The sequence below is a fragment of the Patagioenas fasciata genome, chromosome 4, assembly GCF_037038585.1.
Source record: "Patagioenas fasciata isolate bPatFas1 chromosome 4, bPatFas1.hap1, whole genome shotgun sequence".
NCBI classification, from domain to species: Eukaryota; Metazoa; Chordata; class Aves; order Columbiformes; family Columbidae; genus Patagioenas; species Patagioenas fasciata.
The window spans coordinates 47498785-47514871 of NC_092523.1; the positions used below are offsets into that span (position 1 = coordinate 47498785).

A 16087-nucleotide genomic window follows, 5' to 3' on the forward strand; every position below is an offset into this window, starting at 1 on the left:
TTGACATAAGTAATTAGGGGAACACTTTCATTTAGTATTGGTCACTTTGACCACTTAGCATCGAATAAACAAAATGACGTGATTGTTACTAGAGAGAATGAAAAAGGGAGCAGGATAATTTCTAATCCAATAGAAAAGTTATGTGTGTGTTTCCCTAAGCATTGGCAAAGCTTTGCTGGATAGGGTGATAGAGCAGAAGCAGAGAACTTTTTTAGCTGTTAATTTGTTCTGGAGCTTGGACCCATGAATAATGGAGTTGACTGAGAGATGTGAGGTGTGTATATGTTTGGAAGAAGTAGTTTATTTTTCTTACAGAAAGCGTGCATGTATGCTTGTAGAATGAGATACATTGTTAATGATGTGTTTGATTTTGATGAAAAGTTACTGAAATTATTTAAAGCTGTGTGTTAATCTTGCCCTAACCAGCATTTTGTGCTGATGAAATACATGTTTATTTATTTTCTTCTTTTGTAGAATGTATTCAACTTGGAATTTTATGGCTTGAAGAGTCCATTACTATGATCAAGTTTGCCATCCTGTGTAACACAGCAAAATTATTCTTCTGTAACTTCTGTTCAAAGCTCATACCTCAGATAAAACCACAAGTTAAAATAAAGTTAACTTGTCTCTGTTAAGTCCTTGCCTCAGGATAATGATCCACTACCATAACCTATAAAAGAAGGTGGTGGATTCTTCGTTTGACTTCGTATAGTTTCAGTTTCCAGTTACTGCATATTGATTGTTTTGGTTTGTTACTTTGCTATTGTTGAAAATCTTTCCTATATACAAACTGCGTAGCTAGTAATCAGATCAATATATTAAACATTTTCATTAATACAGCACGCAGGTTGCTTGCTCGTAGTGTTTTGCATTGTTAGCTGTTATGGCCATACACTCAAGTATTTTTTTTTCCTCTTTTTCATACAACATGCTCCGCAATCTTATCAATGTTAATTATGCTGTTTGCTTCTACTGGCTTGAAGCTGCATTTAATTCTCTTTGTATACATGTTCTTTAAATGGGTTTGACAGGTTTTAGGTGGCTGGCAGGGCTGATGTGTACCCAGTACCCATTGTCAGGTGCATTTGCATTTTGTCTGTTAGTGTGGATTTGGATCAACAGCACACTTTTGAAGTGTAACTCCTGATTGTCCACACCTGCTCCCCAACAGAAGGAGTTAAAGCACAGGTGTCCCTAATCACTTTCTGGGCAAAACTAAACCAGAAGATGTGCTCTGGCTGTGAGGGTGGACCATGGGGGTCAGAGCTGGTCTGGAAATAACAGCCCTTTCCCCCTGCCACAGCTGAATCCTGGGCTGCCCAGTCCTCACGTTTGCACATCTACTCCTATGGTGCTGCACTGCTTGCTGATGTCAGCTTGGCTCTAAGGTACCAACACACCAGTGTCCAGCTTGGGCAAAGCGTGCTTGTAAGGATTTCATTTTTCCTTCAGAAGATAGGTTGGGATGTTGAAATTAAATCATAGGAGATCCTTAGCTTGGGTGGGATGTTCCTTTTTTGCTTTCTACTTACAGAATGCAACCTGTTGTGGTAGATAAAGCCGAGGAGTTTTCTCTGTAATTTTCTGGTGTTGCTTGGTACTTCTTACAGGTGGTTTTGAGCAACTGTTGTTCTGAGTTAATTTGTATGAAGTCCTCTGTGCAAATTTAAAGGATAAAGCTGAAGAATTCTGCTTAAGGAGCATTTTATCTTCAATATAAATGGAGGATGTGTTCATTAACTCTGAATTTACAGCTGGATCAGTCCAGGGACTTCTATTTCCCTTAGGGATTACTTGTATTTTGCTTTTCCATACCACTGACCACAAGCATTACAAAACTTACTTGGGAGTTGCCAAGTTAGACTTGTCGACCAAATGTAATGAGTTTTGTATGTTTATGCAAAGTGCTTCAACTGTTCCGCAATGTTTTGGTTTCTGATTAAAAAAAAATCTCTTTGTGGTCTGAGTTGTGTAGGAAACAATACCTTTCCTCTCTGATATGCTGGAGTTTAGCTGATTTGAGTAATTTTGGGCTGAGAGTATAAATGAAGGAGGTACTGTGCTAGCTGAAAACACAGCATTTTAGTTCTCTGGTAGTTGATTTGTAAATAAATTTCTTCCTGCAAAATAATAATCCTGTCTTATTCCTTATCTGCCTTATATATTGAAATGATTGTATCTTGTGTATTAAGCTGACAGTAGTTAATTCTGAAAGCACTTATGTGACAGAAGGCAGCTTTAATGTTTCAAATCTCTCAGATAATGTACATCCATCTGTTCTTCAGTGAATGTATCACCTCTTGGCATATTGATGATTTCTGATGCAGCACCACTTGTAATTAAATTTTGATAATGCATTTTACAGGCTTCTGGAAAATCCAAGTTGAGTTTATTTGTGCAAATACAGAGTAAAACTGAAATAACTTATGACTGAAGCTAATTTTGTGAGTTAATGGTCACTACAAAAATGTAGGAATAATTAATAATATGTAATAGTACTAGTGTGTGTTCATTTCTTTTTAATTGGCTGGAATTTAATTTGGGTATATTAACAGTAACAATTGTGTCATTTTTGTCACTTAAGCATTTAGCAGATTCAGGCATTGTATTACTTGCTGACCTTTTTTGTTGGTTGTTCATAGGTATAAATTGAAAGTATGTATTAAATTATGCAAACAAATGCAACATTTGCAGTTTTATCAAGTCCTAAACCAAAAATTGATGCATATATTTGAAATAATGCTGAAAAAATTGTGATTAAAACTTTAAAGCTTCATTCACGGCTATTTAGAGAATAATTTGTGATAGAAGCTAAAATTGCTAGATTGTGAAGATGTAGATCTCTTGTCTTTTTAAATGAGTGATTTTTGCATGATTTAATGCTTAAAATATTCCAATTTAGATGTAGTATTGTCATCTTCATAATGCCTGAACTATGTAGCAAGCCTGTTAAATAGGTTATACTATCCTCAGATTATATATGCAAACAAATTTGATATTTGATGAAATGCAGTTATGAAACATCAGTCGAGTATGTCAAGGTTTCTGGGCTTTGAGGAAAACTATGAAGTGAAAACACTTCTATTAGATTCTATGAAGAGTACACTCTTTCTCATGTGCTACTTACTGTATATAGAAAATGAAACACACTCACTTTTGATGCCCTTTGCACTGAAGGCTGCAGTCATTAGCTTCTGGTTTGGGTCACATGCACCCCAGTGCCCCTAATGCTTTTTGTCCTGGTAAAAGCAGGAGTCAGCATGGCCTCTGCTTCCATCATGTCTTTGCCTTGATGTGTGGAGCTTAATTCTTTTAGTATTAGCTTCTCATTCACTGATTGGAACTAATTGCCAGTGGACTCTTTCTTTAGAACATATATTTTGGCTTTTGAGCTCATAAGGTTTTATTTGGGGGCAGTTGTCATCTAGGTAGATACATGGAAACTTGAGAACCATGTCTTTGGGATGTAAGTAATGCTTCCCTGAGAAAGAGGGGTCAAGTGTGCAGAATCCCATCTACAAATCCTTCTCAATGCAACACTTGAAAAAAATTTGTAAATGTGTTTCTGTGGTTTTCATGGTACAACGCAATGAAAACTACCTTAGAGCTATGGTTTCTCCTACTTTCTTCCCTCCTCACCAGTAAGTTGAATGTTTTCACAAATGTCATGAGTAAAGTTGGGCTTTATCGGTTCCACACATCTATCATCCAAGGTGCCAGGTGTGTTTTTTGTGTGTCATGGTTTTTGTGTGTGTGTGTGGGTTTTGTTGTTGTTGCTTGTGTGGTTTTTTTGTTTTGTTGTGTTGTGGTTTTTTTTTTTTTTTTTTTTTTTTAAACAGAGAGAGAGGACTGTCTCAAAAAAGGAGTGAAGGGGGTGGGAAAGGTTGGGAGAATGTCTTCCTGTACTTGAAGAACTCATGGAAACTTCTATTCTTCATTGCTCCTACTCCAAGGGCACTCAGGAGTCTTTCTGCCTTCCAGTATTGCATTGTTGTGCTTTCTGAACCTCTCACTGTGTAGCCTGCTGAGTGTGTGTTTGGTCTATGGACACCCGAGCACAGTGGTGAAAAAGCTAGTTGTTTTCTATTTGCGCACATTTTCCTGTGCAATCTGTGAATCTGACCACTTGTCGAGGTTATGTCTGACTTCACCAACTCAACTCATCACATGAATTTAGGGGACCTGGAGTCAGGATGTGCCAGCCTGAAAGGTTGTAGAGCGGGAAACGTAATACCAAATTTAAGATCTAGCTAGACTGTAATTTATTTCTGTGTTCTTTTATATTGTTTACATGCACATGTGTAGCCAAATGTGTGGATAATTCTGAAATTATGTATTTTTCAGTTTCTGTTAGTATCCACCTAGATTTGGCAATTTCTTAACTTGTCGGAGTCTCATTCAACAATTCTTTTAGCTTCTTAGAATTTGGAGAACTGATACTACTAACAGTGATTTTTGCCAGGCAAGGCATGTGCCATTTTCTGGGCTGCACAGGGTGCCTATTGATGTCAGCTTTTGACCACTGGGCGTCTCTGTGGCTAGTTTATGATTTGAAAGTGATAAGGCTGTATTCTTTAGTGGTTGTTATATTTTTCATTTATCTGAAGGAAAATCTTAGTAACAAGAAATGAAACTTCCAATTATACCTGAAAATATGCCTGCTCTTAAGGCATAAGACCAAAAGCAGTTCATCTTTGTGAGTTTTATATATATATATATAAAAATATAAAAGTCTGTAATCAAATGAGAGGGAAAATATCCCATTTGAAAATGTTCTTTGTCCAATTTTTGGCAAGTAATATGACATACTTGGACCTTCTGTTAACACGAATGTTTATGGTTTGAGTGGATTCTCTAGGAGAAGAAGTAGATATTCTGAGTTTTGCAGAATCTGGTGCTTTTGGAAATCACGATCAGACTGTTTGATACAAGAAATAACAATCCTGCTACAAAGTTCTCTGCAGTCTGGGTTTTTCCAGTGTGCCTCAAGTAGAAATTTATTCCTTGTTTCTTGGAATTCGAGGTTGTCAGAACTAATACAATGAAATAATTTTTTTACTGCTTTATCTAATAAAAATTGTAACTTTTGTAATTTCCTGCTTTTTCTTGTTTTTTTCTCCTTAGAATGTGAAAGCATTTGCATCTTCAGATAGCCTAGCCAAGGTCCAAGAAGTAGCAAGCTGGCTTTTGGAAATGAATCAGGAACTGCTCTCTGTGGGCAGCAAGAGGCGACGAACTGGTGGATCTCTTCGAGGTAATGCTTCCTCAAGCCAAGTAGATGAGGAGCAGATGAATCGGGTTGTAGAAGAGGAGGAGCAGCAGCAAAGACGACAGCAAGAGGAGCAGCACATTGGGAGGAATGGGGAGATAGGAGGAGAAGAACCTGGATTTGATGACAGGCATGAGTCTCAGCAGGAACAGTTAGAAGAAAATAACAATAGACTTATTACAGTGGATGAAGAATCCACTTGTAACCAAGAGGAAGAAGATGATGAACATGCTGGTGATCAAGAGGAGGAGGCGGAAGAGGAGGAGGAAATGGACCAGGAGAGTGATGATTTCGATCAGTCTGATGACAGCAGCAGAGAAGATGAACACGCTAATAGTAACAGTGTCACAAATTCCAGTAGCCTCGTGGACTTGCCTATTCACCACTCATCGCCATTCTACATAAAGACAAAGGTGAGAAGCTACTTTTAATTTTTTTTTTTTTTTTTTAGTTATTAATCCTTGTTAACTCTGGATTTGGAGAAATAATTTTCGTATTTAACTTAAACTGAAGATTTACAACGAAGCAAAGATCTGACTTGCTGAAGATCTCATTGTGAAGAATTTATGCAGTCCACAAAAACTATACAGTTTTAACTATTAATAATCAAATTATTTTCATGCATTTGACATGAGCAAATACTCCTGTATATTTTAAGGAGTAGTACTCTGGTGACTCTGTTCAGAAGATCAAGGTGTTTCTTTATGAATATTTTCACATGCTAACTCATACACTTAATAATACCTTTCTGGCATGATTTATGATGTTTTCCTTTTCAGAGCAGGCAAGAAGGAAGGTAAGGAATTGTGCATATGTGGTGTTCTCTGAGAATATCTGGTTCATTTAGATGAAAACATTGTAATGAAAAAATAGGGTGGAATATTACTGAAACATCAAGTTTTTCCTTCTGACCAGGTTATTGTGGGTTCATTGACAGAACACGGGTTAAAAAAAAGTGTCTTAGCCAGTCATTCAGTTACAAAGTCATTACATAGCTTCGTATGATATCCTGCTTGTGAATACCTTGTAAATTGTATGCAATGATTGTTGAGACCTTCTGATTTGCAATAAGAATTTGGCAATAAATATTTGTATTTTTATTCTGCTTAAATCACCTAACCTTATAGATTAAAGAAAAAAAAGTTTTCTGAGTTTTAGCTCCAGTGTACCTTAGTAGTTCACTATGTTTTTCAGATTCTTCAGGAGAGAGATTTTGTTAACTCTTAACAGTAGGAAAAACTGAAAAAATAATGGAAGTGGTGATACTGACTAATAAAAAAAGAGGAGCAGGCAAGTGTTCTTACAGGAGGTAGTTATTCCTAAGCCTATGTGCCAATTCCTTTTTCTTAATCCTTAATTGGTAGTAGAACACCTAGCCTCCTCTTACCTTTCAAAAAACAAAATTACAACCCCCCCTTTAAATGTTTATAGTGTACGTTTTTTTAAAAAAAACCCAACAAACCTGGTGTAAAATGAAACAAATCCACAAAAAAAAAATCAGTGAACATGAGTTAACAGGGTTTCCTATGTGATTGAGTATGAACAGAGTTGTTGTATAGAGATGCAGAATCAGTCTTGAAGATTCATGAAAACAGGTAAATAGAATCAGGAAGCTGCAGCAATGTGGTTTTGGTAATAACTATGTATGTAACTCACTTGTATGTTTAAAGTGTCTCAACTAACATATTTGATTTTTGAAAAATCGTAATATTTTCACAAGAGTTTTTAGTAAATTATATAACTTTCTATTGATAATGCTACTGTTCAAGGTACCGAAGTATATGTTTTCTAATGTGGAGTTGAATACTGTCATATTCCATGTCATTCAATTTGGCTTTTTATAACTCAGATTCTTGTTTCTATTCCAATGCTTTGTTGTTCTTGGTTTTAGTATGACTTACTGAGTATCATATAAAAACTTGCATCCAGTATGGACCTGATATCAAAAATACAGTTTTAGGTCTCTGAATTGGTAACTCTTTGTAAATAACCATACTCAAATCACATACAGACATGGTAGAGTGGAGTTTACAGTGATGGTCAGTTCTGAAGCTTTTTTTCAATCATCTCTAATAACAAATGCAGGTTTTCCCGTTCTTTCTTTAAGGCGTATTTGTCATAAGCAGAAACAAGCTGCTTTAGCCTAAAGGAAGTTATCTGAAAGATTTTTGTGAAGATGCATGATTTCTGTGTGTTCTGATGGTTGCTTGGCATGTTGTTTCCCTACAGCGCTGGCCACTTTTGGCTATGCTCCGCCCCCAGGCCGTGCTCCTGCGAGAACTGTTGGGACCAGGGTACCATGTTTGGGAATCATTCTTGATTCATGGTGCCACTCTGTTTTAGGTAGTTTTAACTGCATAGCCAAAGAATCAGCACAGGTTAGAAAGCTGCTTGAGCTGGCACTGCTCTAGGTCATGGTTACACAATAAGACAGACATAGTGTGACATTAATGCTGTGAATCATTAATAAACTAACATTTAACTATAGGAACACATTCTGTGTTAAGATATGTTGTAGAAATGTAGCTGTTCTGGAGCATGAGTGAATTACTAGAGTAAAAATTAAAAAAAAGGCTAATATGCTGCTCTGAGAGAAGAGAAAGTGTATTTGCAAGTGATTTCTGGTTCTACCTGTTGAAGATAGACTCATCCTAGAAGACTCAAACCTGATAGACTTATTTTTAGATTTTCAGATAGGATTCTCAGCATTTATAGTCTCGTACAATTCTCCTTGTTACTCGGGCTGAATTACTTGCTCCCTTGCTGTGTGCTGTTCTCCTGGGAAACTTGCTTTGCGGCACCAGTGTTGGCTGCCATGGGGGGATCCGCTGCTCACTGTGTCAGACGTAAGCCTGGCTCCTCAGGAGCATGCAGTCAGTCCTGGGCCAATACAGTTTCTAGTTTAATCTGGTTGTACGTAGCAGTATCGGCAACACACAGTTTTCATGACCGCCAAATGCCAAGAGATAATATTGAAGCAGAATAAAATAGCAACTGCTACTGCTGTACGTGGTGTTGTGCAGCTCATCTCAACTTTTGGATATCTCTGTTCTTTAACCTATTTTTTTATGCCTTTCCTTATCAACTACTGAAGTCTTTTTCTAATCTGACTTCCTTTGGTTCTTGGCTACGTGGGATCCTGTGTGGCTAAGGAAGGAAATGGCAAGGTTCCCACATAACACCACAGTGTGTCCTGCATGTGTTTGCAGCATATCACCTGGACTTCCACTTGACAGCAGCAGGCTTTTTATTTTAATTGAGGCTTTCAGTTTCCATCAAGATGAGTTGTTTTTCATTAACTGCTGTGAACTTTTCTTATTCAGAGGAGTATTTGCTTTGTGATTATCTTAAAATTGTTTCTAAACAGTTAAAATAATTTACAGGTTCATTCAGCTTTGGTTTGGATTTGATGTATTTTGTAGAAAGGGAAAAAAGTAATTATCATTTGTACTCAAGCTACCATGAGTTTAACTTTGTTCTGGTAGTTTTTCTTTATCTAAAATTCTACATTACGTGATAGTTTTAATATTAAGTGTGTCTAATGTTGAAGCCACCTCAGTTAGGAAACAATCGTTTAAAAAGTAACATTAAACCCATGAATTCCTGAGAAGCATTAGCTGCATTCATTCCAGCAAATATTGTGACAGATTTCTATGATTAGGCAAAATAACTACTTTGTATCTGACTAGCAGGTGTGAGATCTCCAGATGCAGATACATACTTGCTCCAGGTCAAATTGTGGTATCAAGGCATTTCCTTCCTTTCTTACTCCTGCTTGCATGCTCAAAGTTGGTCTGTGGCAAAAAGAGGAAAACAATCTGAAAATTACACAGAAACTAGAAGATGCAATTTACTGTGTCCATGTTAAAAAAGTTGTAGGAAACGGTTGTTGGTAGAGAGGCAAATGGCAGCCCTTTTTAATCTTGAAGTATGCCTCTCACCTTGGGGTGATGTCATCTCAAATTTTGATATAATATCTTATTTTCATGCCACTCTCTCCAGTTTGAGGTATTCTCAATTTCTCCACGAATTGTGTTTTGCGGGCAGAATACACTAGAAGGCACTGAAGGTATTTTTATGTATTCTGTAATGACCTGAATTTTAAAATCCAAGTGAGCGGGTAAAGCTGGAGGATTCTTAGCTGGTGCACAGCAGTTTTTTTTGTTCTGGGTTTCAGGAAGCACATTTGGCTGCCCTGCTTGTCTGGAGGGATGTCTGAAGGACTGTTGGGGCCTGTCTGTGGGAGTTGTTCAGTCCTTCTTGACAACAGGCACTGTTCAATAAGTCTTTGCAACAAAACTCCTCTTACTTAAACCTTTCTTTCCTTTTCTTCTATTGAGGCTGTCTTGAAACTTTGCAAATTGGGGTATATGAATGTGAGATGTTATTTCTGTGCTATCTGGGCTGTGATGGTGACTCCTCATAAGGGGTCTGACATAGTGCATGCAGAACTCTCCACTAAGTTCCTGAGGTGGTGTCTGATTGTGGGCTGTGATGGTGATTGTTTTGTTGGTTAACCAGGGCTCCCTAAGAACCAGAAAACAGATTAGCTAAAATGAAGATGAAAAATTCTTGTATAGTTGGATCTACAACCACAAAAAACACTTGGATACTCTTTCAACAGTTGCCATATTTGAGCATTTGTTTCCTTACTAAAGGTAATAAGATGATTTTTTTTTTTAATAGATGCCTTTTTTATATAACATATATTGGATATAACAATGGTAAAGGCTGAGAAGCAGCTTGGTTTTCTTGTAAAAATGGTGTACTTTGATTGCAATGTTCTCTGATTCTGGGTACCGCGCTGTGTGGGCACACCTGTGTAAGTAATGCTGCTGTTCCATGTGTGCCTTTTCTTGGTTGTGTGTTGACCCTAGGCGGTGGAGGCTGGAGAGACAGAACAAATAAGCTGGGTTGACTTCTTGGAGCTGGGACAGGAGGTACCACAGGAAGATCCATCCCTTGGAGTTTATATACCCATCTTGCAAATTCCAGAACAAATTTAAAGCCATGCTCAAAAAGCTTTGAGCTTAAGTAGTGTGAACTGGGACAGAATTTTTTACTGCCCTGTGCTTGGTCCAGGCTAGTACATAGAGCCACAAGGATATAAAGGATTTCTTTTGAGCAATTTTTGGCTTTGTATGGAAAGACAGACTGAATTTTTAAAACTAAGGAAAACTATGCATATGCGAAGTGAGAACAGACTCGGGTATGAAAGTCTGCAGTTATCATCAGAATGTTAATAGGCTAAAAGTTTTGTAGGGGTAGGGGGAAATAAAGAATTATTAGATAAATGCTGATCCTTAGAAGTAGTTTTTTGGTGTACAGGCAGTAAACACAATTGAGAGAAGGCTGGAATATTGTGTGTAGGTGGGGTGGTGTTCTGGTAATGTTGATGTTGAAATATTTCTTCTTTTCAGGCAGCAGAGGGGGCTGCTATTGCTTTGCTGCAGCCCTACAAAGACTTGCGCAGTGTTCCTTTGCAAAGGCTTTTCCTGCTCTTGCAGCTGAAAACTTGAAGCATGTATTTTAAGTCTAGGGACTAAATACAACTGGAACACAAGGACTCAGTATTTTTTATTTGTGAAGATATCAGTTTCCAGTATCTGAAATGAGGTAGGAATGTTTCCTTTAAAAAATAATTATTAAGCATTTTCAGGTGGCTTGTGTGATAAGAATGTGATGTATAGTTCTCTGTTTTGAGTGCACATGAGAAAGAGGAAAAACTGTATAGTACAAAAAAAAGGTTAAAAAAACTTGATATATATATATATATATATATATATTTTTTTTTTTTTTTTTTTCAGGGATCACACATAGGGGAGACAGATTCTTCATGCCTGTTATCTCCTGAGTTTTCAAACAGTTAATGCTTTAAAGAGTTCTTAAGCTAAATAATAAGTTGGCTAAAGCTGTGTCAAAAAGGATACACATAAAGACTTGCTCTGTTTGTTAAAACCAAACCCAAACAAACCCCCCAAAAAACAAACAACGCAAACAAAAATAACAAAAACACATTCACCACGCCCTCCCCTCAACTTAGTACACTGACAATGTAACTTTTTTCCTCTTGGTTCTCCCTGGGATTTGCCTTGTTAATTAAAGCTTCTTTTTCTTTCACATTGCTCTTTTTAAAAGATTAGTAACTGGCAAATTTTCTCCTCCCTTGGTTATTCTGAAATTTGGAACTAAAGTAAAATGAGTTCAGTAAATGACCTAGAATAAACAATAAATGGTTTTTACAATTGCCAATGAGAATTACTTTTGCATTACTGTGACGGTTTGGTTGTTTTTGAGCAAGTTTTGCTGTTTTTTTTTTTTTTTTTTTTACTCTTCTGATACAGAGCTTTGTTTTCATATTGGACTCTAATAATATTACAAATATTCATACTCTGAGATTAATATCAATCAGCACTTTAAGCCTTTTACTTTTTTCTCATTTATATATTATGTAGTGTAGTTGTTAATGATTCCAAGCATGCAGGATGATTCGGAAACGTTATGCAACTGTCATAAAGATGTACTTTGTTAAATATTTAAACATCCATGGAAGGAATAGAGATTTTCAGTTTCTCTGTGATAGCAAGGTTCCTCCCCATGTGTACTCAGCTATAGTGTACTTCTTTACTAGAGGTGTCAACACTTCTTCCTCAAAAGTGCTTCTCACTTGCTCTGCTTTTACTTGACTGTGTTAAGTAATGGCTTTATTTGCCGCCCAAGGCTTGCAGAGGTCTAGCTGTACTTTTGCAAGTAGAATTGATCATACATCTTCACTAGCAGGAAAAACTGGTGGTTTTTGCTGCTCTGCTGATTTTTCCCTACTCTGTAAGCAGATCATGAAGCTTGCTAATTGAGATGTGGGCTCTGCTTGTAGCAATGTGGTTATCCCTGATATAGGTTGTGGCTTATCTAAGAACTTGGCTATCTAGTTCAGCTTTCTCATGCAAAGTTCTTGGAATACCTAGTAATTACGTTAAAATGTCACTTGCAATCAAAGGACAGTAATTTCTTCTATAATAAGTCCTGGTTTTTCTTTCCGTTAATGAAGGATGTCTTACCTCTTTTCAGTATGATTTTTACAATTGCTACTACAGAATTAAATGACAGTGCTAATGTATAATTTGTGAAGTAAGTAATTGTGTATAGAAGGGAAAGTGAAGAATCTCTGCCTGGAAAGGAGGAAAGGTAGTTGTTGTGGATGGATTGTTTACATGGTTTGGATTTAGCGGCAGTTTGAAATTTATTGAGGTAGATCACAAGTTTAATATATGATTTCTAATAACATTTATTCAGCAGCTGATTAATAAAGTGATCTAATGCAATTCACTTGGATTTGTTGTAATTAAAACAGTGACTTGCTTACAGATTCGAGAATGGCAAGGATCACACTATACTTGCAAGGAGATAAATCGGATCACATACATATAGACACACACACAGATATATGGATTAAAAACACATACATATAGGTCTGTGCGCATTAATCCATGGATATTTGAATGTATGTGGAGGTATAGCTGTGACCAAAATTGCCCTCTTGTGATAAGCAAATTACCCACTTTGAATGTATCAGCATTCTTAACAGGTGATTGTTGAGTCTGGAGAAATCTATCTTCCCGCACGGCTTTGTGGCGTCAGTTTGTCGCGAGGTGGCTCCGAGAGGCATCCCAGCTGGGAGGGGGAGGTACGAGGTGACAGCCTGCTGCCACCCCCCAGAGCTCCACAGGTCTCACTTAGCATTGCTATTTATAGGGTCCCGAGATCATTGACTTTGGTCAGTACATTTCCACTCTGGCCGCACTTAGGACGAGGTAATTTCTGGTGCTTTCCACCGTTTGTCTACATCCAAAACTTTTCAGATGGTAGAGTTCTGGTACCATCTTGCTCAGGCTGCGATACAGGTGGCAGGTGTGTCAGGTTGCCAGGAGTGACCCCATGGTTGCTGCCTTGCCAGACAGAAGGGAGGTGTTTCACTACCTGGTGGGAGCTCTGAGACCATGGAGGGCTGTCTCAGAGCCTGGGCTCACAACACCTGTGTTTGTTGTGGGGGTTGTTCTCTCCCAACGCACCTGGCTCATGTGGAGGCAGCCTGGGAGAGGGATTGCAGCCACCACAGTAGTTTAGCAGGAAACATTGATATTGACAGTTTGGCTTACAGTTTTAACTCCAAGATTGTATTTAATAAGTAGATTTTAATTGGGTTTTTTTCCCTTTTTTTTTTTTCTTTTTCCCCCTCCCTTCCCCCATCATTACAAAAAGATGCATATTTTTTGATGAGGTAAGAACCAGTGCTGATTTAGTTTCTCATTTAGTTTCCCATTACACAGTTTGCTTACTAGACTAAAGACCTAGCTGAGCAAGGCATGAGCGATTTTCTACTTCTATGCCAATAACTGAGGTCAGTCTTTCAACTCCAGTCAAGGGTTTTACCTCAGCTAGACACACTGGAAAATAAACAGAGCGTTTGATTGTGACAGACTTGTCTGTGCAGGTGTCTGACTTAATGTACAATTGCACCTTCTTTGCAGTGAAGCTATAGCCTGCATCCCAGACTGTACACATTGCTTTTTATCCTGGTGGTTCTTACCAGACATGTCCAGTAATTTCTTCTGAACATAAATGTATACATGTAATTCTTTCATAGCCATGTTGGTTAGTTGCTCATAGGAGGTTTTCCTGTAGTTCCCTACCGCAGAAGAGATGCCAGCCCCCTTCCGGAGTGGGGAAACAGCCTCTTGGTTTCGACTTGCTCAGAACTGATGAGTTGCCACAAGGTTGTATTGAATTGTCTTTCAGTTGCTTGGTTTATGCAGAGCTCCTTAACAGTAAATATTGGAAAGGAACTTAGCTGTGTTACTCAAACTGCTCTATCGGTTTACTTTGTGAAGAATAAATTAAATGGATACCTTCAGGTAACTACTTGAAGCAGTGCCTTGTAGTCACACGTTTTTTCATAGGTTTTGAAATCAGTAGGCATCTACATGGTTTTTGCTCTGCATCTTTGTTCTCAATGTAAAAATGAGCTTTAAAAAAAAACCTGCCACAGTACCATTTCAACTCACCAATTACATGGCAACAGCATTATGAAGTAGAAATCATGACAGTGTGCTTGAAAATACTTTCAGTATGCTTACTCAATTGGGATGCATGGCTTGTCTAACAAATACATTTGGGAGCTGTGCCCCACTTAGATATGTGTTTTGTTCCTCATGTTGTTCTTAACTATGTGGTGGGTGCTGTTGCCTGACATGATCGTTACCCCAAGTACCTTCAGTCTGTAGTGATACAGCTGTATTTACTGGGCATTTTATCAGTGGATGCCCTTGCTCTGAGTGTCAGTTTAAACTGCTTCACCTTTTGGGGCTTAACTGAAGTTGGTATTACTGGCTATGAAACTTGATGTAAATGGTGAATCTAAGTGTGAAGAAAGTAAAACTTTTGCTGGCAGGTTTGGTTTTGGTTTTGTTGACACTCCTCTTTCCAAATTAAATATACTTTGGGCTGTGAATTTGGAGCATATGTTTAGAAGTATAAGTTGTTATCAGTATATTCCTTGTATTCACTGTTTTATCCGTATGAAATCATGAGATCTGAAATCAGCTTAGAGGGTCAGAAGAACAGAAGGTGATCTGAGGATCAGAATTACATTTAACAGCTGCTGCAGGACTAACATTTTTTTCCTGATGCATTTCTCACTCACTGTAATCTGCAAAATAGTGGTATGTCCTTTATTTCTATAGGAAACTTTTATTATCTGCAGAACACATTTCTCTTCAGCAAACTGTGCACAGTAAAGTGATTTAGATATCTACAAATTCTTGAGTGTAAGGAGGAAAACCAGACATGGTCAATTTCTATGCTTGTTTAATAGTTTCTGAAAAACTGAAATTTCTAAGCTGTCTCAGCAGAGTGTTTGAATAGCCAGCATCTAATGTCTACTGACAAAGGATGGGTTTTGACACATGAACTGTTTTTTCGTTGGTAGCATATGGTGTCTGATCTGCGCATGAAGCTTTGCTTGTGTAGTAAAAGTATAACACGAATTTTGTGAAGATTTATTAATCTGCCATTATGTTTTGCTTAGGTTGCATGTGGATGTTTTAAAGATTACTTTATTAGTGAAATTTCTATTAGAAAAATCCCTATAAAACTTAAAACTAGTGTTTCTATAAACTATTCTCTTTGTGACAAGCATCTGCTCTCTTCATGTCCGTAGTGTCGTTAATGAAAACGCTGTCTAAACTCCACCTTAATGCAAACTTTGCTAGAGTTCCGCCCATGCTGTCATGGCCAAACAAGTTCGGGACTTCACTGAATTACTGTAAAACGTGCTTTTTGTTAAAAAAACTCTATAAAATTTTGTGTGCATTGACTCTGTGTCATCAGCTTATGATGTAATGTTATATTTAGTTAATTGGCATTGAGTTTTTACAGGTGAAAGTCATGAGTTCTTGTACATGGATGTGTTTCTCTGTAATAATGACTGAAGTACAAGTGGAAAACACTGCTGTCAGACATCTCTTCTTACTTCTCTCATTTCTCCTTTCTCCTCTTCTTGCTAATTTTAGATTATTTTTTCTTTAGTTTGTTAGAAGAATTAGCAAGATAATCTGAGAAGAACACAGTTACTGAGGAAGTGCAGAGATTTCTGTCCCAAGTCAAGGTGGTCCAAACCAACTGTTTCCTTATAGAACCTTCTTTTTATGTTCTTAATAAAAGCTGGTGTTTTCTCCTGACTTTGCTACCTGACTATATATTGCATAATATGAAAGGAGCAAATTGCAAATTTTAGTAATATTCAGTGTAATTTAGCTTTGA

The 16087-nt window shown here is 37.5% G+C and overlaps 1 protein-coding gene across 3 annotated transcripts in view; it reads left to right on the forward strand.

Annotated features, from left to right (window-relative positions):
• The window catches only part of FBXW7 (F-box and WD repeat domain containing 7), a 173401-nt gene that overhangs the window by 78139 nt on the left and 79175 nt on the right, over nucleotides 1-16087 (forward strand). For all 3 annotated transcript variants that reach the window (XR_011738823.1, XM_071807790.1, XM_065836688.2), the window contains exon 2: nucleotides 5125-5682. Coding sequence is in view for 2 of the 3 variants with exons in the window: in XM_071807790.1 (XP_071663891.1) it covers nucleotides 5194-5682 (489 nt within the window). In the remaining variant the exon portion in view is untranslated. The remainder of the gene's footprint in view (nucleotides 1-5124; nucleotides 5683-16087) is intronic.